The sequence below is a fragment of the Coregonus clupeaformis genome, chromosome 28 (genome assembly GCF_020615455.1).
Source record: "Coregonus clupeaformis isolate EN_2021a chromosome 28, ASM2061545v1, whole genome shotgun sequence".
Lineage (NCBI taxonomy): Eukaryota > Metazoa > Chordata > Actinopteri > Salmoniformes > Salmonidae > Coregonus > Coregonus clupeaformis.
Window position 1 is genome coordinate 15,997,120 of NC_059219.1, and position 26,223 is coordinate 16,023,342.

General features: G+C 45.2%; 1 protein-coding gene across 8 annotated transcripts in view; it reads right to left on the reverse strand.

The window, feature by feature from the left end:
- Positions 1-10,536: 10,536 nt before the first annotated feature.
- The window catches only part of LOC121542890 (POU domain, class 2, transcription factor 2), a 36,333-nt gene continuing 20,646 nt past the window's right edge, over positions 10,537-26,223 (reverse strand). For 2 of the 8 annotated variants that reach the window (XM_045208636.1, XM_045208641.1), the window contains exons 2-16: positions 18,452-18,517; positions 18,179-18,213; positions 17,682-17,738; positions 17,266-17,385; positions 16,684-17,019; positions 16,340-16,439; positions 15,972-16,063; positions 15,644-15,787; positions 15,412-15,553; positions 14,955-15,103; positions 14,545-14,745; positions 12,366-12,583; positions 12,094-12,162; positions 11,682-11,764; positions 10,537-11,198 (exon numbers count right to left, since the gene is read on the reverse strand). In XM_045208636.1, coding sequence (XP_045064571.1) covers positions 10,870-11,198; positions 11,682-11,764; positions 12,094-12,162; positions 12,366-12,583; positions 14,545-14,745; positions 14,955-15,103; positions 15,412-15,553; positions 15,644-15,787; positions 15,972-16,063; positions 16,340-16,439; positions 16,684-17,019; positions 17,266-17,385; positions 17,682-17,738; positions 18,179-18,213; positions 18,452-18,517 — 2,141 coding nt within the window. In that variant the 3' untranslated portion in view covers positions 10,537-10,869. The remainder of the gene's footprint in view (positions 11,199-11,681; positions 11,765-12,093; positions 12,163-12,365; positions 12,584-14,544; positions 14,746-14,954; positions 15,104-15,411; positions 15,554-15,643; positions 15,788-15,971; positions 16,064-16,339; positions 16,440-16,683; positions 17,020-17,265; positions 17,386-17,681; positions 17,739-18,178; positions 18,214-18,451; positions 18,518-26,223) is intronic. The other 6 variants (XM_045208640.1, XM_045208637.1, XM_045208639.1 and 3 more) reach the window with 6 other exon arrangements.

A 26,223-nucleotide genomic window follows, 5' to 3' on the forward strand; every position in this document is an offset into this window, starting at 1 on the left:
TGCCACCAGACAGGCCAAAACTCCCTCCCACCAAAACAGGCTGAAATTTCAGGCAGTCTTTTCAAACAGCTCTTACACTAAAAGGGCATTATCATAATTTTCACAATTTCACAGCATCATTCCAATCTCATAGTGTGGCAGTACAGTATGTATAGTATAAAACACAGGAAAATCACGTTTTGGACTGCACTGGGACTTTAATGGCAGAAAGACCATGTTCATTTAGCCAACAAGACATGACACTGACAGACAAGCGGTGGAGTAGAAAGAAAGGAGAGATAGAAAGTAGGAAGTTAATTTGGGAGTTTTAAGGTCATGCGGTGTGGTCAGAGATGGAGAGAGAGAACGTGAGCGAGGCAGAGAGGGTGTAAAAGGAGAGAGAGGGAGCGAGAGAGGTATGCCTGGCACTGTGACTGTTGCTATATTGAGCACAGCGTGTGTGTTGACAGTGTCTCCTGTATCTCACAGAGGAACAAACTCTTCCTATTGGCACAGCTGTGAGCTTCCCTTCTCTCACCCTCTTACTCCCCCTCTCATACCTTCTCTCCCCCCTCTCGCCCCCCTCTAACCCCTCATTGACCAAATTGTTCTCACCCTTCCTCTCTCAAAACCACCCCTCTCTGCTGTATCATCCTCTACCTCCGTCCCCCTCGCTCACCTCTCTCCCTTTTACCCCCCCTTTCTCCATTTCTTCACCCACACCCCTCCCTATATCCTCTACACATGTCATAGCAGACCTAGAATTAGACCAGGCTACTGTAACCCTCTCCTCAGATGGGCTGGCTGGGTGAGAGAGTGAGTTACTGAGTGAGTGAGTGAGTGAGTGAGTGAGTGAGTGAGTGAGTGTGTGAGAGAGAGAAAGAGAGAGAGAGAGAGAGGTCTGGGTCAGACCCAATCAGTGCCTGCCTCCCTCCCCCCTCCTTTCATCCCCAATTACTCATCATCACACCATCAGAGCCGTGCCACAAGGCCACTCACCCCCTCCTACCGGATTACACCCCTCTCATCACCCCTCACCCCCTCCTACCGGATTACACCCCTCTCATCACCCCTCACCCCCTCCTACCGGATTACACCCCTCTCATCACCCCTCACCCCCTCCTACCGGATTACACCCCTCTCATCACCCCTCACCCCCTCCTACCGGATTACACCCCTCTCATCACCCCCGCACCCCACTACCAAATTAAACTCCTGCCCTGTTCATCTCATGCTCTCAGAGCCAGTCAGAGTGTGTTCAGATCAAATGGTCTAAGACTAGGAGGCTGTGGTTTGGACCCTGGTCCTTGGTATGGTTCCTTGGTGTCTGGTTGTGCTGTGTGGCATCATTGGCATGTAGACAGCAGGTCTGTGGGTGGTTCAGCTATGTGTCATACAGTGGCAGTCTAGGGGTGGGCTGCTCTCACCGGAACATGGGACTGCTGTGTTCCACTGGTGAGTCTGGTGTGTGCTGGCCTCCCTCTCCCGGGCATGGCTGTGGGTGGTGTAGTAATGTGTCATAGCTGCAGGGGTGGGTTGTGGATTCCTCTCCCGGGCATGGCTGTGGGTGGTGTAGTAATGTGTCATAGCTGCAGGGGTGGGTTGTGGATTCCTCTCCTGGGCATGGCTGTGGGTGGTGTAGTAATGTGTCATAGCTGCAGGGGTGGGTTGTGGATTCCTCTCCGGGCATGGCTGTGGGTGGTGTAGTAATGTGTCATAGCTGCAGGGGTGGGTTGTGGATTCCTCTCCCGGGCATGGCTGTGGGTGGTGTAGTAATGTGTCATAGCTGCAGGGGTGGGTTGTGGATTCCTCTCCCGGGCATGGCTGTGGGTGGTGTAGTAATGTGTCATAGCTGCAGGGGTGGGTTGTGGATTCCTCTCCTGTGTGAGTGTGTTGTGTGTGTTTAAAAAAAAAAAAAGTTCTGTACAATGGGTTCATTTGTGGTGGGTGCTGATGTAACATGTTAGTTATGTTCATATTGATTTATTTCCTTTGTAGATTTTGTATTGTGGAGAGTTATGGTGTACTGTACAGTAAATGCAAAAAAAAAACGAACATATTAAGTTGTGACTGTATAGCATACTGTGCTTAGAATCGCGCTAAATGTGCTTATTCTAAACGAAGCAACCAGTTCAATTGTTTCCTTTCTGGAAAGGAAACAGACATCATTGTGAGTGATGTTAACTTTGGTGTTTAACTGAAAAATAATTTGAAAAATAGTATTTGAACCAGCCTAGGTCTCACCCACCAGTGTGGGTGCAGTGCTGTTCTAAACCATATCAGGTTGACTGTACTGTAGTCCTGTAGTGTGTTCTGTTGGCATTTCTATCAGCCTTGGTTTCAACAGAGCTGCTTACTGTACTGGAGTGGATTTCTCTGTACTGTGGGTGTTGTGAGTGATGTGTAATGCCTGGGTGGACGGGTTTCCCTGTTGTGCCCACTCTGTGTGTGTGGTTCTGTTTGTGTGTGTGTATGGTTCTGTTTGTGTGTGTGTATGGTTCTGTTTGTGTGTGCGTGACTCCAGACTTGTGCCCACTGTGTGGATGAGAGCGTCAGCGTGCTTCCAGGCCTTCTCTGTGCCCACTCTAGTCGCGGGCGAACTGCTGTATGTACGGTGAGGGGGTGGGAGCAGCAGGGAGCTGACTGAGACTCAGCGTGAGTGGAGAAGAGCATTCAGAGAGAGATGACTGACAGGTGCTAGAACCAATCTATCCTTTCAAGGACTGAGAGGGATCAAGCCACAATAATATATCCAAACTTGGGTTACCTTTGCTACTCTTTGGATCCTTACCATCCTAAACAGGGCATCACAGAGGTGGTAAGGGACCTGAAGACCTTTAAATTGGATGCACTGATTTACACTCTGGCCGACTCCATCGGTCAATATGGGCCCAGATTGTCACCATAGTAATATGATCCTATGTACACACCATGATCAGTGAGTCATTGTGCGGTGGGCGTCAGAAAGCTGCTGCCATACTCACATACTGTTACCACACAGAGTCCTCCACCTCCTACTGTTGCACATAGACACGACACCCGCACACACACTCAACACGCACTCACATGCCACGCACAACACACACACACACACTCACAAACACACTCAGCACGCACGCACAGACAGACAGACAGACAGACAGACAGACAGAGAGCGACAGACGGAGAAAGGGCCAAACACAGTCAGTGATGTTTGTCAACCAACAGATGTCCTATGACTCAGTAGAGGAGGACAGAAAGAGAGAGAGAGTCAGACTCCTCTCCTCCCTGTCCAGGTCTGCTGCGTGACTACTGCTCATCTGCTGGGGATCGTCAGTTGTTGGTCTGTCACTGATAATCAGGTCGAGGCCTCCACCTAGTGGTGGCCTACTGCTAGAGCATGTTGAGCTGAATTTCCTTTAAGACCTTCAGGGCAAAGGGTTTTCACAGTGCTAGAACAAAACAATGCGAGACAAAAATTCTAAAACAAGAACTATAATAGAGATGAGAAAGAGATCTAGAGTGTACTGTTTTAAAGACACCAGAGGCCAGGATCATCTGTACAGTTTTTGTCTCCTGTTTTTATTTGGATGAATGAAACACTTTCACTTACAAAAATGACTTAAAATTAACAACACTGTACTATGAACAAGCAGAGATATTTTTTAAAGTTTTTTTTTCAGATAAATACAGTAAAAGGCTAAGTTGCTACCACAAGGAAGAAGGGAGGGAGAGACAGAGAGAAGGAAGGAGGGAGAGAAAAGAGGAGGACTGCTCACATGATGTAAGACACAGGAGGGTAGAACAAATGATGAGATGGAGGATGAGCACACACACACTAAAACAGATAGGGAAACATTACAACAAAGGGTGAAGGTTGGACAGAGGGAAATTAACTACATGTTGACTAACAGTAAATCCCCAATCAAGCTAATGTTTACAAACCTGTTGCTTCTCTAACAGATGAGATCAATTTTGAGGCTTGCACAAGCACGCACACACACCTAGAGGACTTATTTCCACAGAACAGTTATAGCAGTTATGACCGTTTTCCCTCCATTTATTAACCCCCCAACCATCATCAGATACAATCACTTCCAAAGAAGTCTGGAATTCCGTGGAAAAACTCTCCTTAACGTCTCTTACAGAATTCTCCCACATACACATCATATTTTCGGTTGTAATATGTAGCTCTTTTCCCTCTGCCCAACGAACACAGAGAGCGACATGGAATACAGACAGACAGACAGACAGACAGGAATACAGACAGACAGACAGACAGACAGACAGACAGACAGACAGACAGACAGACAGACAGACAGATAGGCAGTGGTAAGGGACAGACAGACAGAACTAAAAGGACAGGGTCAACAAACTCAGAGAGGATCATGGGATCATCAGCAGTACTCTGGCAGCACGAGCGAAAAGGAGGAAAGTCAAAGAGGATCAGAACAGCTACAGAGAAACCAAGAGAAACGTCATTATAGTCTTCATCATCGTCATCATCACCATTATATTTACGAGAAGCTTAAGGTAATTTTCCAATGACAAATACTTAAAAATATACATTTTTATCATCCTTATCTTAATCATCATTATTATTATTATCTTTGATATTTCCCTTAAGATAGCTGAGGTCAGAAACTGGATTACTAGGTGACAGGGGTTTAAAGTAGAAAATATATGAATAGACAGGAGAGAAAGAAAGAGGGATACAGTGGCTGTCTGTAAAAGAGAGGAGTAATGTCGAACTCTTTGGTTTTATTCTGTAAGATCGGACTTTGCTGTCTTGCTTAAGGAACTTTGGACTGAAGCTGTATTGTACAAGAGAGAGAAAGAAGAGAGAAGAAAAGATGAAAGAGAGGGAGTGTGGAAGTGAGTAGGTTCGAGGAATATCAGTCATCCTCCTTTTATGTTTTCTTTGCTCTTGCTATTGTCTTTCTGTCCCCCTTTGCTTTCTCCTGCCTTGACATCTACAATATGTTCTGTCATCTATCAGTAAACTGTTAATCATTGCCTGTTCTGCTCCAATTGAAATAAATTCCAGCCTGGTCTCATACCAAACGTAACATATCATACTTGTTTCACTGTCCCGGATTCACATTTACTATGTTACGTCTATCCCTGAGTCCAGGTTGCAATATCGATTCCTACATTTCACAGTTTCCTTTGTTTCTCGTTTGACACGGTTGCTAAGGTGCTTCGCTGAGACTACAAGGAATTAATCCATGAACTGAATCAATGTTGTGATGTCCAGACTGTACAAATGTACAAAATGGTTCATGCCGAAAAAGTCTGGAGAGATGTTCTTCCAGATTAAACTCTGCGGTGATAATGTTGACCCTGGCTTTAGTAGAGGGAGTAGGATTTGTTGCCTCTAGGTGCTAATCTAAGGTCAGTTTTGTGTTCTCCCGACACTAATAGCTAGGATTAGGGAAAGGTTAACAGATCCTAGATCTGTGCCTATGGCCAGGAGACTACTCAGTCTATAGGAGAGGTGTAGTCTCTGAATGGACAAATCACATTTTATTGGTCGCATACACATATTTTGCAGATGTTATCGCGGGTGTAGCGAAATGCTTATGTTCCTAGCTCCAACAGTGCAGACACTGGTAGACAGCAGGGTTTTAGGGAGTGAGTGCATGGTGCCGTATCCAACAGTAGGGCATAAACTTTGGTATCATTCTCTTGGGGGGTATCCCTACTGAAAGGACCTGCACTTTACATGTGATCCCTAAGACCCTGAGATCCACAGAAGCATCCTACCAGGACGTAGAGGACCTAAACTGGCCTACACATCATTAAAGATGGAAAGAGCAAGGGCAAAAGGAGGGACTTCCACCTTGGGGGAGTGTATGCATGCATCTCCTAGCAACCACCGTCTCAGCCCTTCCCCAGTCACCTACCCCTCTGCGCTCGCTGCCACACACATCTCTGATGGACACAACATCCAGCCAATCACCTAAACAACACAACATCCAGCCAATCACCTAAAGATGCTGGGTACCCAGAGGCTAGCCCCTGTAATAAAGCTTTGTGTTAAGGAGTAGGACAAAGTTGTTAAGGAGTAGGACAAAGTTTCTCCATAGATACTGACCTAAGGCCAGTGTTATGTGCCCTCAATGGTTAAGGTTAGGATTTAGAGGAAGGTAAGCTGATCCTAGATCTGTGCCTATGGAAAACTTGTACTTGGAGAGTGTTTGGTTTCAGCAGGGAGGGAGCAGTAGGGGAGAGGGGGATGGAGAGAGGGCTGTACAGAGCGGGGGGTTGTTCTTCAGAACAGACGGAGAGGGAGGTGTGTGGGTGAGTGGACTGGGAACCACAGCGAGAGGGCTGGCATGCAACTTGCTACCCAAAATGTCTCCTGATTTGGATGGGGCACAGGAAATGTGACCCCTGACTCTGACCCCATTATTGACCTTTGAACTCTGCCGCGCCCAAGCCTCGCTCTGGCCATCCATGGTCACACTCACATACACACGTACACAGCCCCACCCCACACCCCGATCCCCACATGAACCCCGCCTTTTTTAAAGCTTTCATCTATTTGGTTTATCATCAGAGTATATGAGGTATATGATGAACTATCTCTCTTTAACATCCTACAGCAGATGTGGAAAACAAAACTTACTAACATCAAGAAAAGAAAAAACAGAAAGAAAAGAAAACAAGTCCATCTGTCACGTTCCTTTGCCCCAGTCAATGCATTTTCTCACTTGTTTTTTGGTTTGGTAGCTGTTTAAAGCTTTCAGTGTATTTCTCATGAGGAGAGGAGAGGTTGTGAGGGAACAGCACTGTATCTTTAAGCCAACCTGCCTGTCTGATCATCCCTGTCAGTGGAGCTCTCTTCCAGAACCGTTGGGCTATATTCAAACATACAAAATACTATTTATCCAATACTATCTTATAGGCGGCACTGACTGAGTGTACATCCGGGCTATAAATCCCTCTAACCTGATTAGTCCAAAGCATATGGTATACATCACAATGGGGACAAACTACACTTCTAAAGCTTTGAGATTTATTAATCCAGTGTTTAAAAAGTTTTACTCATGACCGGTTTGATCCGACCCGGGGGGTCTCCAGTAACAATCCTGGACTGTAGTAAGGCTGTAGAGAACCCTACTGAGACTCCCTATCCCCACTTAAACTAAACACAACATCAAAAGACAGCATATAAAGCCAGAAACACCCAGATGCTCTGTCCCCTCTCATCTCACCACAGTCATTACTCATAAAGAATACAATAAGGTTCACTAGTAATATCATTATCATTAGGACAATTAATCCCATATTTAGGAAAGACAGCATTCAACACCTGAAAACATTGATTTGCTCAAATGTACATCAATATGAAGCTGATGTTCCTATTCCCATTACATTTTCCTGCCCTGCAATGTCTGAGAAAACGCTGTTAGGTGGTCGTACCGAAGTGCCCTATGTAGACACAGTGCTGCCCCCTGTAAGATCACCCCATCCGTTTAAAAGAGTCTCAGTGAGCTCAGCCCCACCCCTTTAAGAGCTTTCAGAGTAGTCTCAGTGAGCTCACCCCCACCCCTTTAAGAGCTTTCAGAGTAGTCTCAGTGAGGAAGAAGAGAAGGAGTATGTGGCCAAACACATATTCTCATAGGCCCTGTGAGACCTGTGGTAGCATGTATCTGGTTTGATTTGGTTTGAAGAGGTGAGAAGGTACTTCAGCAGGATTTTTGGTCACAGCCCCGTAATATACAGTATATTCTAAATATATACCCCAAAATATATCCCCTGTAAAAAGATAAATAAATAAACAAATAAATAGTTAGAAGAAATCAATATGTGTAAATCGATTAAACCTAAGATGAATAAATAGTACAATCAAAAGTCCTAAATGATCCGACAAAGAAAAATAATATACAAAATATATATTGAGAGAGAGTTAACATTTTTTGGTCTAAAATCAAGTTATTATCATCACCGTTTTTTAAGATCTTTTTCTCAATTTCTTTTTTGTACGTTTTTCAATACATTAGCGATAAGTAAGCATTAGAACATAGATCTTTTTTTCTACAAAATCTATAGAAGCACTAACAGATACATTCTGTCTAAGAGTTAATGTTGAGAAAAGGTTTCACCTCATGGTTAGAACCCCCACATCTAAAATAGATTAGTTCACTAATGATTCTCATTTGTCAACTGTATTTCTGTGTCTCAAACCAAATATTCTTTGGATGCATTTTAAACTCTACTGTAAATTTTAGCCGAAGTGTGTATGTGTGTGTGTGTAAGTGTGAGTGTGTATATAAGTGTGTGTGTGTGTGTGTGTATAAGTATGAGTGTGTTTGTGATAACTGGGTTAAACGTGCAAGAGAGGACATCTTTGTAAACTCCACTGAATTCTTTCTGTAACGCGTGTACACACACCACACCCAATGTCGCACCCTCACACAACGCACATACGCACACACACACACTTCAGATAAATTGACACAATCATATGTGTGAGCCCTAATGTAACGGCAGGGAGAGCAGTTGGACCATCTCTATGTCCTTCCTGCCTTTTTGGTTTGGTTTGGTATTTGGTTTGGTATTTGGTTTGGTATTTGGTTTGGTGTGTACGTTTTGCTTTTCAACTCTTGTTTTGGACTTTTTCTGTGTCTTTTTTCTGACAAGACAGTCAAGTGTTTTTTTTATCTAATAAAAATCTGGAAGCTAAATTTTCACAGTATTTTTCCAACCACCTGATAAAAATCTCTAGAACAACTACAAAAAAATAAGGAGCTCTTGTAGTAAGCGAATACGTTATTATCCCAAATGAGTAAGCACTAAAGAAAAGTACATAAACAGCATCAAGAGACACAGCAAATAAATAAAATACAAAATAAACCAACAAACAGAAACATTTAAAAAACGGATTTAGAAGATTCAGTTCAATGAGGTCATTAGAGATTTCTCCATCCAGGACCAGAAAAGAAGAGTTGAGTTTGGAGTGAAAGAAAGACAGGGGAGAGGGAGGAAATCTGTCTTATCTATCCGTCAATCTATCCATCCATCTGTCCATCTGTGCTACACAGTTTAGAGCGGGCCACTGAAGCCCAGTTAGTTGGATAACAGACAGACGTGTCGGCTCCAGTCTGTAAAAACCTACACCTGTCCTCCTCCCCTCATCCCCCCCATCCATATTTGGTTATGTTTCTTTTTGGTTTGTTTCTGACGTTCCTTGGTTTGGTTTTTGGTTTGTATTTTTGGTATCCTCTTACAAAAACTTGACATCCCCTCTTTCTGTATGTTTGACCCCATCGCACCATCTGATCCCCTCCCCGTATGCACCCCATTTCTGTTGGGTGAGGGTTCTGTCCTTTTGAAGTGACCCTCTCGGGCGTAAGGAGATGGAAGGGGTCAACTAGGGGGGGTTCAGCGGGAGGGGTAGGGTGTGTCCCCAACCCCTACAGTATGTGAGTGTTAATGTCATGGCTGACTCCTCTGAAGAGTAACATATGCTTTGGTTTCAAAAGTGTAATAATGGCAGATTTGGGTGGAAAATGACAGTGAAATGGGATGGATGGAGGGATGTTAAACATTAAACAGGTTTTGATCTCTGTTTCTCTACTACGCGTCGAGACAGATGGCTGATTGACAAGGTAAGACTGAAACCTGTCCATGACTAAACTAACATTTATTAATTTACCTCTTTCTCGCCTCAAAATGTTACTAGTTTAAATCTCCAATCATGCTCAATTTCATACTGTCACCATGGTGGACTGGCCATTCACAAGGACTACATTGAGTCTAATATAAGTCTAATATTATTTCATCAAGTGAGTCATTTGTTGCGAGTAATTATGGAGAGAGAGAGGTTTTTATCAAGGCTGAAAACTGGTACACTAAGCCTGATCTCTTGTTCCCTCTTGTCTCTTATTATTATCTCTGACAACATGAAGTAAATGGCACAAGATAATGATGATGATGACAGACTCCAACGCTATCAGTAAACTATTGGAAAGCAAGGGGGAGATAGGATAGGATACTCAGAGAAGCAGAGGTAGGAAAACACAAACAGAGACACCTGTAAGCTTGGCTCATTCAGTATCAACCATTTATAACAATAACAAATATCAGATATAAACAACATAATTGCAGTGAAAATGAGTGACAGACATGATGGGTGGATGACTGATCATATGGAGGAATGTGATCGGCTGTGGATATTGTGTGTGTGTGTGTGTGTGTGTGTGTGTGTGTGTGTGTGTGTGTGTGTAGCAGTATCAAAGTCCTGGTCCTGGATAGGATCAGTATGTACAAGTCGTTTGGATAAAGCTTTTCCTTCCGTATTTTTGGTTTCTGGGATTTTGGTATGGTTGTCGTTTTTTGTCATTGTGTGTTCCTCTTCTCCTACTCAGGTAAATTTTTGGTTTAAAATCATCCTCCCATCTCCTCCTCTTTCAGACCCGCAGCTTTTCAACAAAAGTCATCCACTTCTTTCTTTTTTTTTGTCCTTGCCACCATTCCCGAAAAACACACAGTAACGTTTCTTTTTGTCATTTTTGGTTCACGCGATTCGACACACATCTCTATTCCTGTTATTTGTCATTGGTTTATTTTCCAGGGAAAGAAAGAGAGAAAGAAAGGAGAGGTGCGATATCGCTCATTATTGACAAAACAGTCCCACGATGCCTCCTCCATCACCTTGGATAGATAAAGATTTTTGGTTTCAATCTTCCTCTTTCCCCCCTTCTCCCCATTTCACTTCTGTCCCTCCCCCTCTCCTCTCTTTCATTCTGTGTATTTTTGGCATCGAAAGACTGGGAGAGAGAGAGAGCGTGATGGTGAAAAAACAGAAGTAGGACGAGAGAGAGAAAGAGATAGCTTTGGTTGAAAGGCGAGGTTGTCGTTTCCTCCTTTCTCCTCCTCCTCTCTGATTGGTGCATGGCTGTGTCACTCAATCTTAGCCCCTCCCAGCGAGGATGGGCTGTGCGCCAATTCATCGGAGTCGCAGGAAGAGGCGGGGCTGGAGCAAGGAGAGGGGGAGCAGGGGGTGGGGCTTATGCTGCTGGTGAAGGGGAAGGGGGAGGGCTGGGAGGCTTTGGCTAAGGCAGCACTGACCAATCCAGCACCAGGATTCTGGCCCATGTGGAGGAAAGCGGGGTGGTTGAGGAAGAAGGAGGACTGGAGACCCCCTCCCTGCCCCCCTGCACCCCCCAGCAACACCTTACTGCCCCCCTCAAGACTGGAAAGGGGCAGCTGGCCACCACTGGCTGCTAGGGCTGAGAAGAGAGGGAGAGAGATGAGAGTTAACGTCATTATACCTACTGTGAAATAACTCCATTTACTATAGAGATGAAATGAAGAAGCGGATGAATGAGAGAAAAATCATGAAAGACAGACTAAAGACACACACACGCACGCACGCACACGCACACACACACACACACACACAGTTCTAGATGGGGATGGGGATGAACATGGTGGAGTGATGGGACATCCCTGTCATATACCTGCTCACCAGTTCCCTTCATCAGATGATCTATCACTATCATTAATCTCCTCTACTCTAACTCTCCCTCTCTAATCATCTCTGTCATTTTTTCTGTCTAGCATTATTTACCTTTTCTATCACTTTGTACCTCAAATTACTGTCCCTCCCGTTCCCTCTTTCTCTCCCTCCTGTCTCTCTCTCTTCCTCCTTTATTTCCCTCTTCCTCTCTTTTCCCTCCTTCCCTCTACACCTCTCTCTCCCTCTAACACACCTTGTATAGTAGCCAGAGGGTTGTTGCTGAGGAGAGCTTGGTTCAGAGCCTGGTTCCCTGTGTTTACTCCCATCACAGTGTTCCTGTGTTACACGCGCACACAAAACACACACACACACACACACACACACACACACACACACACACACACACACAGGAGGAAAAACATTTACATCCAGAGGAGAAACAGAGAGAGAGAAGCAGGTTTAGCAGCAGAACAGAACAGAGACTCAGAGACCTGAACACAGACACACTGCAGGAGAAACCCACAGGTTAGATACAAACACACCATCTTGATTCATATCTTGTTTGGGAGCTACAAATCCAAACGCTTGCTTGTGTTTGGACGATCATATTCCTGTAAGAGAGAGTGTGTGTACAGTATAGGTACGTGTGTCTCTGTCGTATTCACCTCAAGTTTGCAGCAAAATCGGTGATGTAGTTAGACACGTCACCGTTCTTTTTACCCATACGCCATAAGCTGTGGACACAAAACACACAGTCACACACACAGGTTAGAAAGTACTGCTGCACAGAAGGAGCAGTGTCACGGATCAGTGTGTGTCAATCATGTGTGTGTGGGTGTGATAAACATTTGCTGCAAACTGCAGGTGAACCGAGTACTGAACCAATGGTGAAGCACAGTGACCAAAGTGTACACTTTGTATGCAGGTGCATGCTCACCCTGTGTTGAGACTCAGTGTGCTGTGGCTGTGAGGGGCTGGGCTGGCTGTGCTGCAAGGAGGAGGAGTCACTGGAGAGGAGGCAGAGCTGAGAGATGAGTGGGTGGGACCACTGGGGGTCAGAGGGCAGAACGATGACATGGTGGTCATTGTGGTGCTGAGGCTGGTCACCGCCTGGGACAGCTGACTGGACAGCTGACTGGACAGCTGACTGGACATCTGATACAGAGAACAGGAGAGGGAGAGGGGCGAGAAAGAGAAAAAGAGCGGGAGAGTGTATATTTAAAAGAGTGTCTATACTAAACTGTATCCAATAGAAAAAGGGATCAATGGGATTATTAATGTGTAATAGCAAAGCACTAAAGCAATGCAGGTTGGGTAGTACCATCTGCACACTAGAACAGGGGGTGCAGAAGAACATCCACCATGACAGGGTAGGTAACAACACATCTGCCACGCTGATCCTCAACAAGGGGGCCCCTCAGGGGTGTGTGCTCAGTCCCCTCCTGTACTCCCTGTTCACCCATGACTGCATGGCCAGGCATGACTCCAACACATTTACATTTACGTCATTTAGCAGACGCTCTTATCCAGAGCAACTTACAGTTAGTGAGTGCATACATTATATATATATTTTTATACCCCCCGTGGGAATCGAAACCCACAATCCTGCTCTACCAACTGAGCTACATCCCTGCCGGCCATTCCCTCCCCTACCCTGGACGACGCTGGGCCAATTGTGCGCCGCCCTATGGGTCACTCGGTCGCGGCCGGCTACGACAGAGCCTGGATTCAAACCTGGATCTCTAGTGGCACAGCTAGCACTGCCTTAGACCACTGCGCCACTCGCCACCCATTAAGTTTGACGACGACACAACAGTGGTAGGCCTGATCACGATGAGACAGCCTATAGCGAGGAGGTCAGAGACCTGGCCGTGTGGTGCCAAGATAACAACCTCTCCCTCAGCGTGATCAACCTCTCCCTCATAGTGGACTACAGGGAAAAAAAAAAGGACTGAGCACGCCCCCATTCTCATCGATGGGGCTGTAGTGGAACAGGTTGGGAGCTTCAAGTTCCTTGGTGTCCACATCACCAACAAACTATCATGGTCCAAACACACCAAGACAGTCGTGAAGAGGGCACGACAAAGCCTATTCCCCCTCAGGAGACTGAAAAGATTTGGCATGGGTCCTCAGATCCTCAAAAAGTTATACAGCTGCACCATCGAGAGCATCATGGCTGGTTGCATCACCGCCTGGTATGGCAACTGCTCTGCCTCTGACCGCAAGGCACTACAGAGGATAGTGCTTACGGCCCAGTACATCACTGGGGCCAAGCTTCCTGCCATCCAGGACCTCTATACCTTGCGGTGTCAGAGGAAGGCCCTCAAAATTGTCAAAGACTCCAGCCACCCTAGTCATAGACTGTTCTCTCTGCTACCGCACGGCAAGCGGTACCGGAGCGCCAAGTCTAGGTCCAAAAGGCTTCTTAACAGCTTCTACCCCCAAACCATAAGACTCCTGAACAGCTAATCATGGCTACCCAGACTATTTGCATTCCCTTCCCCCCTTTTACGCTGCTGCTACTCTCTATTTATAATTTTTTACATTTTACATTTTAGTCATTTAGCAGACGCTCTTATCCAGAGCGATTTACAGTTAGTGAGTGCATACATTTTTTCATACTGGTCCCCCGTGGGAATTGAACCCACAACCCTGGCGTTGCAAGTGCCATGCTCTACCAACTGAGCTGCATAGTAACTTTAACTCTACCCACATGTACATGTTACCTCAATTACCTCGACTAACCTGTGCCCCCGCACATTGACTCTGTACCGGTACCCCCTGTATATAGCCTCCCTACTGTTATTTTATTTTACCACTGCAGCTATTTTTTACTTATCTATTTTTTACTTAACACTTTTTTTTCTCAAAACTGCATTGTTGGTTAAGGGCTTGTAAGTAAGCATTTCACTGTAAGGTCTACATGTTGTATTCGGCGCATGTGGCAAATAACATTTTATTTTATTTTATTTGACATGCGGGAGTCAACATTCATATAGGGGGGAGAATTGTGATGGGTAAGGTTGGGAGAGAGGGATCATGCGGCTCAGGCCATACCATGTAAGGCTTTATGGGGGGTGTAAGAAGGGAGAGGCTGGGTGCAGGTCAGGCCATACCATGTGTGGGCTGTAGCAGGGGGGTTTGTGTGACGGTGGGGCTTGGGGGGGCTGGCCAGGCAGGGGAGGGGTGGCACTGTTGGGGTTGATACGCTTCTCTTTCTGGCGGCGGTTGCAGAACCACACGCGGATCACCTCCTTCTCCATGCTGAGCTGGTCCGCGATACACAGGATCTCCTCTGAGGTAGGCTTCTGGTTCTGCTGACACACGGGAGAGACAGAGATGGACACATTAGTACTAATACACACTTAGCCTTATATCACCTCACTGACATCACAGTGATATAGTGTTCTTCTAAGGGGAAAAACTACGGAACGAGCCATGTAGATGTTATGTCAACTTAAGATTTATGACTCCTGTATGACAGTGTTATGAAGGCCTTATGTCAGTGATATGTCATGTCTCTCACCGTGATGAAGGCTCTCTCCAGGGCCACGCGGACGTTAGTCTCGATGCTGGTTCTCTTCTTCCTGCGTCGGCCCGGCAGGCCCTCAAAGCCCATAGAGGAAGAGGACAGAGAGCTGGGGCTGGGCATAGTACTGTCTGTGGACATGGTCTCTGTCAAACAGAGAGATTGATTAGTGGGTTGATTTAAAATCACACAAACTGGTATCCTCATTCTACAGATATAATTTAATTAACTCAAGGTTACATTCATTCTACAGATTAGTGCAACTTGGGGATTGGTTAATTAATCAACTGATTTATTGATTGATTCAAAGTGTCATACACCTTCTCCTTCACCAATTCCCTCATCTCACCTCACCTTCCCTCCCCTCCCCTCCCATCCTCCCTCTCCTCTCTCCCCGCCCCTCCACTTCCCTCCCTCCCTCTCCTCTCTCTCATCCCCCACCCTCCCCTCTCACCTGCATCATTGAGCCACTTCTCCAGTAGTGGTTTGAGTTTGCACATGTTCTTAAAGCTCAGGTTGAGGGCCTCGAAGCGAGAGATGGTGGTCTGACTGAAATCATTCCCATATAGCTTCCCCATGGCCATACCCACGTCACCCTGAGAGAGAGAGGGGGGGAGTAAAACAGAGAGTTAGCACACACACGCACATGCACACGAACACATACACACACACACAGAAAGGCGTACCTGTGTAAAGCCCAGTTTGATGCGTCTCTGTTTGAAGGTGCGGGCGAACACCTCCAGTTCCTCCAGGTCACTGGGCTCCTCGGGGTGAGAGGTCACAGAGGACACAGAGGTCATGACCCCACTGCCCTCCATTGCCTTGTCTCTCTACAGGGGGAGAGGGGGAGGAGGAGAAAGAGAAAGAGAGGGGGAGAGCGAAAGAGAGAGATAATTATGTAGCAGAAGAGAGGCGTTTACTGGATATGACAGAATGATGAGACGAGATGTTTGTTGGAAAGAGTCGGAGACTGTAGCCTCTCTCAAAGCCTGGGTGTTTCCTCAGTGGGCCTACCTGTGCTAGGAGCCCCAGCCTGGTGGGAGTGGACAGGATGCTCCCATTGTTTTGCTGAGGTAGCTGAATCAGATTTGGTGTTGATAGCAGTCCTGAGAGTGAAGAAGAGAGGGAATCAGTAGGCCTATGATCAGTTATGTGATCAAACAACAGATGTAATATTCCACAAAGCTCCATGGTCAATCAGAGAGTCCAATGCTAGGCATTCTAGTGCTAGACAGTTGAATAACCTGTTAATGGTTGTCAACAGTTGGCACTTATAAATAAATGAAATCTGTTTGTTGATAGATGGAACATCTACAGCCCATCTTCAGGGCACTGTCCCAATAGAATAGGACCAGTGGTAGTGGCTAGTGCGAGGAGCTCACCTTGCTGCCCTTGGTGCTGTGGGAGGAGGAACTGAGGAGACTGCAGGTGATGTCCTGGCACCAGAACCAACTGCTGCAGCTGCAACAACTGCTGGATGTCCTGCAGGGAGACAGGAGGAGAGAGCAGAGGGATCAGAGATGGAGAGAACACACATGTACAGAGAACAAAGGAAAACAACCCCTTCATATAGAAGCCAAGAGAAAAGACTGAAAGAACAGCAGAGCAACACAAGCGATTAAAAAAAAGATCAATACAAACTGAGGATTCCAGACTGGCTCCTGAATCAAGACCCTTCCCCACCTCTTCCCAACCAGGATGTGGCCTTGTGATGGGTTGTCAGTACCTGGGCGGTGAGCTGGATTGGCTGAGAGAGGGTGAGCTGGGGATGAATGGGCGGCACAGGGACAGGTTGACCTGTCTGTTCCTGTGTGCTCTGTCCCTGTCCCTGGGGCTGTGATTGGCCCTGCTGCCCTGTCTGTCCCGCCTGCTGCTGCTGGGCCTGCTGATTGGCTGCTGCGGCTGCCTGAGCTTGCTGATTGGCTTGGGCGGCTGCGTGGGCTGCGTGAGCTGCGTGAGCTGCGTTGGACTGCTGAACAGACTGCTGCACAGCTGCAGCTAGAAGCTGAGCCTGAGCCTGCTGCAGTAACAACTGCTGCTGAGCTGGCAAGAGAGCGGTCAACTGAGAAAGTGACACCGAGTGAGAGAGAGAGAGAGAGAGAGAGAGAGACAGAGAAAGAGAGAGAGGGACAGAGAGAAAAATAAAGGGGGGGGCAAAGAGCAGAGAGATGCAGAGGGTATGGGAAAGAGCAGAGAAAAGGAAGAAGGAAAAAAGCAGTGAACTCAACCCGGACCATAAGGATGTGTCTTTGTTTTTGTGAGTGTGCATCACTGTGTGTTTGTTAAGCCTCCTCCTCTCTTGTCTTACCCCGGCCAGTTGGGAGCCGGTCAGCATGAGCTGTGTGTGTGGGAGGGGCGTCTGGGAGGGGGCGTGGCTGTGGTGTGGAGGAGGGCCCGGGGACATCTCACCACACTCTTCCATCTTATTCTGAGAGGAGGAGAGAGAACGAGGGATACAGTTAAAGGAAGGGCCAACAGATAAAAGTCTGTGTTAGCTGACTGTTCTGCTCTGTTGCTGTGGTAACCTGCATGCCAAACAGGAAGGTGCCTTCCTTTTCTTTAGAAAAGAGGGATAGTCATCCTTTCTTCCTGGAATGGGCATGTCCAAACTGGCTAGTCTGACTGTTTTGCATCCCTGTCAATCTGTATGCAAATATGGCAAAATACTCTATAGTGTGGCCACACAAAACACACACCCACCCACCCACACACACACCCACACACCTTGTTGCTGCTGAGGGTTGGAGAAAGGGGAAAGGGACTGATTTTCATCTGCTGAACCTGTAAAAAGGACAAATACCATCAGTACAGATAAGCATAAATGATAATAAAAAATAATGCACTACTGCAGTGTTTCACAATTCTGGTCCTGGGGACCCCAACACACCTAATTCCACTTAGCAACTCATCATCCAGCCTTTGATAAGTGGAATCAGGTGTATTTTGCTAGGGTAAAAACAGAAATGTGCACCCCTTGGGGTCCCCAGGACCAGATTTGGGAAACACACTGCACTACTGTATTGATGCTTGTGGCTTGGTATTAGGCTACCTGTTGTCAGTCATCTTTACTTTTCAGACCTAATGTGTGTGTTATTCAGATCATGATCGTCACCATTGAAAATGACTAACTGATTGTTATGTTTCCTAGAGGTATATTACCAGTGATATCAGTACTGAAATGTAGGTGAAGTGAGAGACCGAAGCACCAAGCAGACACAAACCTGATGATTCGAGTCAGGACCGTTCCGCTCTGAATCTGTGTGTGTGGGGGGGTGGGGGGGGTAGGGGGTAGGAAACAATTAGAAATTACTCATACACACACACATGCACACTTGTAGGCATACACACACACACACACGTGCATGCACATATGCACACACACGAACACATGCAGGTATGCACACACACGCTAACACGCACCAACCCTAACACACACGCACGCGAGCGAGCGAACGCACACACGCACACACACCCATACACACAGAGACAAATACCTGTGCTCTCCATTGGAGAGTCAGCCCCTGTGTTCTCAACCGCTACTGGCTTTGACATCCTGATATCTATGAGAGAGAGAGAGAGACAGAGAGAGACACACACAGAGAGAGCGAGAGATACAGAGAGAGACAGAGAGAGCAAGAGAGAGAGACAGAGAAAGAGAGTGAGAGAGACAGAGAGACAGAGAGAGAGAGAGAGCGAGAGAGAAAGAGAGAGAGAGAGAGAGGGAGACAGAGAGGGGGGAAGAAAGGAGAGAGACAGAGAGTGCAGATGATTATGCAAAGGCTTTTGGCTGATGTTACAGGCACTGAAATATGATGTCACACCGCAGTATTGGCTTTTGTATATACGGTGATCTTTTTTGCTGTGAAGCCTGCATTCATTATTTCCTATATGTACAGAGGTGTTTGTTTGGTCTAACAATAGGCCATATAGAGGTTTGAGTGGGAACAGAGCCTTACTAGACACCTCTATACTGATGTTACTCACTGTAGAGTCATCACTACATTACACCACACCACACTATACTACACCACAACACTTCCTCTCCTCTCTACTGTACAGACAGTCAGTCAGGCCTGGGAATGTCCCCATAGACAGAGAGTCGAGGGGAGTGAGGGGGAGGGGGAGACGGAGGGAAAAAGAGAGGAGGAACAGGGGGTGGAATAGGAGAGTGGGTTGGGGTGGGTAGAAAGATATAGAGAGAGAGAGTGAGAGAGAGAGAGGGGGGTGAGGGGTACACAATTCACTGTAAATAAAATCTGATATTGAAGTGAATTATGTTAAGTTAATTAAAGTTACCGTAACAGATGTTTTATTTGGCAGGTACTGTATTAACTACCGCTTATTTTGTGAGAAGCCACAATATCTACAGACAGACAGTCATGTTTGCTGACACTCCCTCCCTCCCTCCCTCACACCAACTTCCCTTTAATGAAAACATGCAAATCCACCCAACGACCAACTAATTATATCTGCCACCTGCATTATTAAAAACGTTCCTCTCTCTCTCTCCCCCTTCCTCCCAGTTCTCTCTATCACTTCTATTTCCCCCCCTTTTTCTCTCTCGGTTCCAATATAAAGGATGAGTGCTTAGAGTAAGATAAATGCTCGTTAATTTTATTCTCAAAGATGACAAAACCCAGTTGTACTTTTTGAAGTCATAACAAAACTAAACTGTGAAACGACAATACACAATAACAAAGGACAACCAACAGACTAAGTAGGCTAATATGTCCGTAACGGGTTATTATCTATATGAGTAATGGCATTGCACTACAGCGACTTCCCTTGTACTGGCTAGGGAGCAGGGCCAGAGTATGTGAGCAGAGCGGCGCTGGAGCTGAGCGTGCCCAATTTGACTGGAGCATGGAGCAAGATTCCCAAAGACTGGAGCGTCGGCCTTCTCACCCGCTCCAATTTCGCTCCAGTAGCGCTCACTTCAGGAGCTCAGGGCATGCCGTCCCAGCATGCATTTATAGGCTACTTATCTGCTGCTATAGCCCCTTGCTTTAGCTACTGTCATGGAGTTCGCTAAATATGTTCATAAAGAAATTGATAAAACACACAGGTGCAAAATCAAGGTGATTTACAAAGATAAGGACCAAGAGCAAGAGGGGGAGTGTGGTGATGTAATGTCCACAACTAAAGAATCATTGTGGAATCTGAAAAGACACATATCCTGAAAGCATGTTGGTTTACTTAATACATGCACATGTTAAAAGAAGGAACAAGGTGGGTAGCTAATTAAGTGTGTCATTGTAGCAAAGTATTTATAAACAAAAAATCAGATCTCTTAAAAGTTTCCTTCATTTTTGTTAATTATCTATACAATAGGCCATCATTGGCATATTTCAACTTTTAAGGAGCTTTCCATTTTGATTGGGTTATTTTGCCTAAAAACCTTTAGGCCTACCTATAGAAAATAAACTCCTGCATCCCTACCCAGCCTGGGTTGGTCAAAAGGGTGTTCAGCATCCCAAGTGGCTCTGCAAGCGCTGAGAGGATATTCTCCGCTGCTGGCCTGCTCTCCAGAAACCATCGCATGAACCTGAAGCCACAGACTCTGGCCAAACTAGTGTTTCTAAAAACGAATTCAAAGGCACTGTAGACTGAGCCTAATAAGGCATTTTCCATTGAATTTGTAGGTTAGTCACAGCCTATATGCACAGTTTATAGACTATAACGATTTAATACAACGAAATGTTGTTTAAATGTTGTGCGGTTAATGTCACTAACTCCCTACCAGCCTAGTGTCGCTCTCGCAAAAGCTTCACAATGTATTTCTTTGTAGGCTATAGCCTTGAAATAATGTAAGTAATATAGCCTAAATAATTCATTTCCATTCCTTCTTAGGCTCCCTGTCTGGCTCCTGACCTATCTAGAGTGTTTATATGCTGTTTAATATGACATGTAGCCAATTTAAAATTAAGAGCGCTTCTCACTTTCACCTTTTCATGTTTATTAAAATAAATTTCATTCAAATCATTTGGTTTGGTAGGTCCAGGTAGTCACAAAAATAGATGGGTGTTGGTTAAATTGGGATTTTAATGAATGAAACGAATTTGGAGCAGCAGTTTTTTTTTCCTGTGAGCAAGAAGTGTTTTTTAGCAGAGCGGTTGGAAAGGACATGGAGGGCCAGAGTAGAGCACTGCTCCATGAGCTATGAGCAGGATTTCCGACCGCTCCGCGCACATACTCTGAGCAGGACCACTTACCAACCAATAGGGGGCAGTAGTGAGACACTGAACACATTTACCAACAATTACTATGGATGAGGTTATTTAGCAACAGGGCTATTCAATACCAGGCCTCAATGTCTGTAGAGCTGCTGGGTTTTCTTTCTCCCCAGTAGTTAAATGATTGACTAATGTTGTTGATTGGCCAGAGAATCCAGTTGCCTGGAAACACAGGTCTGAATCAGTTAAACCAAACCAATGAAAACCAATAGTGGTGAGGCCATTGAGGCCCAGATGTCTGAACTAGCTATATCCAGGCTGGTTAACACAGAACAGAGGAAGGCAGGGGCAGTACAGTACTTGTGACAGTCAGGAGTTTTTTTTTTCTGCAGACACAGGGTCTAAAATAGATGGACTTTCTCCACATCTTAATTTAGTCCGAACAACTCAGATATGAGGAAGCAATTCAATGAATCCACAATGGAACCAATGGAGTAGTCACAAAAGTGCAAACTACAAGCTAAATTGAGCACACCTCAAAGAGTTTCAGGTCTGTTTGTGAGATGACCGTGTTAGTGATACATTATGTAGTGTAGTGTGGGAAGACAGTGTTAGTGATATGTAGTGTAATGTGGGAAGACGGTGTTAGTGATATGTAGTGTAATGTGGGAAGACAGTGTTAGTGATATGTAGTGTAATGTGGGAAGACGGTGTTAGTGATACAGTATATAGTGTAATGTGGGAAGACAGTGTTAGTGATATGTAGTGTAATGTGGGAAGACAGTGATATGTAGTGTAATGTGGGTAGACGGTGTTAGTGATACAGTATATAGTGTAATGTGAGAAGAGTGTTAGTGATATGTACTGTAATGTGGGAAGACAGTGTTAGTGATACAGTATATAGTGTAATGTGGGAAGACAGTGTTAGTGATATGTAGTGTACTGTGGGAAGACAGTGTTAGTGATACAGTATGTAGTGTAATGTGGGAAGACAGTGTTAGTGATATGTAGTGTAATGTGGGAAGACAGTGTTAGTGATACAGTATGTAGTGTAATGTGGGAAGACAGTGTTAGTGATATGTAGTGTAATGTGGGAAGACAGTGTTAGTGATATGTAGTGTAATGTGGGAAGACAGTGTTAGTGATATGTAGTGTAATGTGGGAAGACAGTGTTAGTGATACAGTATGTAGTGTAATGTGGGAAGACAGTGTTAGTGATATGTAGTGTAATGTGGGAAGACAGTGTTAGTGATACAGTATGTAGTGTAATGTGGGAAAACAGTGTTAGTGATACAGTATGTAGTGTAATGTGGGAAGACAGTGTTAGTGATACAGTATGTAGTGTAATGTGGGAAGACAGTGTTAGTGATATGTAGTGTAATGTGGGAAGACAGTGTTAGTGATATGTAGTGTAATGTGGGAAGACAGTGTTAGTGATACAGTATGTAGTGTAATGTGGGAAAACAGTGTTAGTGATATGTAGTGGCTTACGAAAGTATACACCCCCTTGGCATTTTTCCTATTTTGTTGCCTTACAACCTGGAATTAAAATGGATTTTTGGGGGGTTTGTATAATTGGATTTACACAACATTCCTACCACTTTGAAGATACAAAATATGTTGTATTGTGAAACAAACAAGAAATAAGACAAAAAAACATAAAACTTGAGTGTGCATAACTATTCACCCCTCCACATTCTTCAAGGCAAAACTGCTCCAGCTCCTTCAAGTTGGATGGGTTCTACTGGTGTACAGCAATATTTAAGTCATACCACAGATTCTCAATTGGATTGAGGTCTGGGCTTTGACTAGGCCATTCCAAGACATTTAAAATGGTTCCCCCTTAAACCACTCGAATGTTGCCTTAGCAGTATGCTTAGGGTCATTGTCCTGCTGGAAGGTGAACCTCCGTCCCAGTCTCAAATCTCTGGAAGACAAACAGGTTTCCCTCAAGAATTTCCCCTGTATTTAGCGCCATCCATCATTCCTTCAATTCTGACCAGTTTCCCAGTCCCTGCCGATGAAAACCATACCCACAGCATGATGCTGCCACCACCATGCTTCACTGTGGGGATGGTGTTCTCGGGGTGATGAGAGGTGTTGGGTTTGCGCCAGACATAGCGTTTTCCTTGATGGCCAAGAAGCTCAATTTTAGTCTCATCTGACCAGAGTACCTTCTTCCATATGTTTGGGGAGTCTCCCACATGCCTTTTGGTGAACACCAAATGCGTTTGCTTATTTATTTTCTTTAAGCAATGGCTTTTTCCTGGCCACTCTTCTGTAAAGCCCAGCTCTGTGAAGTGTACGGCTTAAGTGGTCCTATGCACAGATACTCAATCTCTCGCTGTGGAGCTTTGCAGCTCCTTCAGGGTTATCTTTGGTCTCTTTGTTGCCTCTCTGATTAATGCCCTCCATGCCTGGTACGTGAGTTTTGGTGGGCGGCCCTCTTGGCAGGTTTGTTGTGGTGCCATTTTTTAATAATGGATTTAATGGTGCCCCGTGGGATGTTCAAAGTTTCGGATGTTTTTTTATAACCAAACCCCTGATCTGTACTTCTCCACAACTTTGTCCCTGACCTGTTTGGAGAGCTCCTTGGTCTTCATGGTGCCGTTTTGCTTGGTGGTGCCCCTTTGTTTAGTGGTGTTGCAGACTCTGGGGCCTCTCAGAACAGGTGTATATATGCTGAGATCATGTGGCACTTAGATTGCACACAGGTGGACTTTATTTAACTAATTATGTGACTTCTGAAGGTAATTGGTTGTACCAGATCTTATTTAGGGGCTTCATAACAAAGGGGGTGAATACACGCACCACTTTTCCGTAATTTATTTTTTAGAATTTTTTGAAATAAGTTATTTTTTTCATTTCACTTCACCAATTTGGACTATTTTGTGTATGTCCATTACATGAAATCCAAATAAACATTTAAATTACAGGTTGTAATGCAACAAAATAGGAAAAACACCAAGGGGGATGAATACTTTTGCAAGGCACTGTATGTAGTGAGGGTAGTATATGAGGTTAGTAGTGTATATACAGTAGCCTGGAGAACAGCTAGTGCATCATGGTGTGATGTATGTCTCTCTCACTTCCCCCCCCTCTACTTCCCCTAGCTCACACCAGCTTGAACACAGAGTGCTAAACCCAACACTTACTGTCAGTGTAACTATTAATATTACTCTACTGCTTTCTCATACACACTGACACGCACTGTCGCACAACACATTGGGACATACAAACTTACATTTGAGTCATTTAGCAGACGCTCTTATCCAGAGCGACTTACAGGAGCAATTAGGGTTAAGTGCCTTGCTCAAGGGCAGATTTTTCACCTAGTCGGCTCGCGGATTCGAACCAGCAACCTTTCGGTTACTGGCCCAACGCTCTTAACCGCTAGGCTACCTGCCGCCCTACTAGCACACACACATGCACGCACGCACACGCACGCACACGCACGCACACGCACGCACGCACGCACACACACGCACGCACACACACACACACACACACACACACACACACACACACGTCATACTATAGTTGCTGTAATAATACTAACATGTGCACCTATCGTGTGACAGTGGCAAAACTGTAGTAGCTGAAGCTTTCTGGTGGTGGTTTAGATCCATCTGATACATTGTTACCTTCACTCTGATACATAAGGAACGGCTCAGTAGGCCCATATTATGGTACTATCGCACCACTGGCAACATTCTCTCTGATTACATCAAACTGCCATATTAATTGCCCTACTGTAAAACACATTACTACTGATACGTATCAGCCTTTATAGTCTCTCCTCTTGCTGCAGTTGGAAGCAGAGAAGCTATTCTCAGAAGCCTTACCACCACTCAACCAATATATGTATGTATGTGCCATAGAAATGGATGTCAAGATAGGACAGTCTCTCAAACTGTAAAGTATACTGCTGTATACGGTTGCATAGTGCACAGCATGATATGCCTTTTCATGACATGTTCTATGTGTTCTGTTTCTATGGTGTGTTCTCCCAGGGGTATACTGGGTGAAACTGACATCAACTGAACCTTCATTTCCTGCTTAAGGAGATCACTCTGGCGCCAAGGGGGGGGGGTCTGGGAAATGAAGTCTCCTGATGAAACTTTTAAACTTTCCATTCATATTTCACTATTGCTATGTAATCATTCAATGAAAACACTGTACAGTCATTGGACACTCTGGCAGGTGTGATAATCCTGTGCAGTTAACAAACGGCACACTGAAACCCTAACATTATGACTGGCATATTCACAATGAATACTGACAATGAACTGTGTTGTCTGTGTGTAATACAAAGCCTAGATGAGACACTGTAGTTCACCTGAGTAACCTCGTTCTTTACTACATGGACCCCATAATATGATGTGTCATCCCGTCACCATGGTACAGGAATGTACAGGGGGGTTGATTTTAAAAAGCTCTATTCATCAATGTCCACGTCGATGTGAGAAGTGACACAAGATGCTTCATCACATGAATCATTCCCATCAAATGAATATGCACGCACATACCGTAAATGGTTCTCTGTGATGTTATCTACACCTGGTTATTCATGACATTCAGTAATACTATTGACATTGGTTGATAGATGTTTCTGTTATTGATGAATCACTTCCTGTGAATGTATTTTTGAGAAACTATTTCTATCACGTCGTCATTTAACATTAAAACATTACCATCTATATGTAGCTGAAGACCACTTCTAATGCTGTTATGTAGGACACATAACTCAAGTGTACCTTTAGGTTCTCTGTTTAAACAGTTGTAATGACAAGGGATGGATAAGAGATAGCAAATACTTGTACAGAAAACACACGCACACACACACACACTGCATCCCTGTCCACCCTGGAGAGACATGTCTGACCTTTCTCTCTGCCTACGACAGACATCCACACCTCCTTCCTCTCCTCCCTCCATCTTCTCCTCCCTCCATCCTCTCCTCACCTCCCTCCATCCATCGCCCTCTCTTTGATGTGCTCTAATTAGCCATGCTCGTTAGACCCAGCGGTGCTAATCAACTGGCTCAGCCCAGACACACACACACACACACACACACAGACAGACAGATGCAC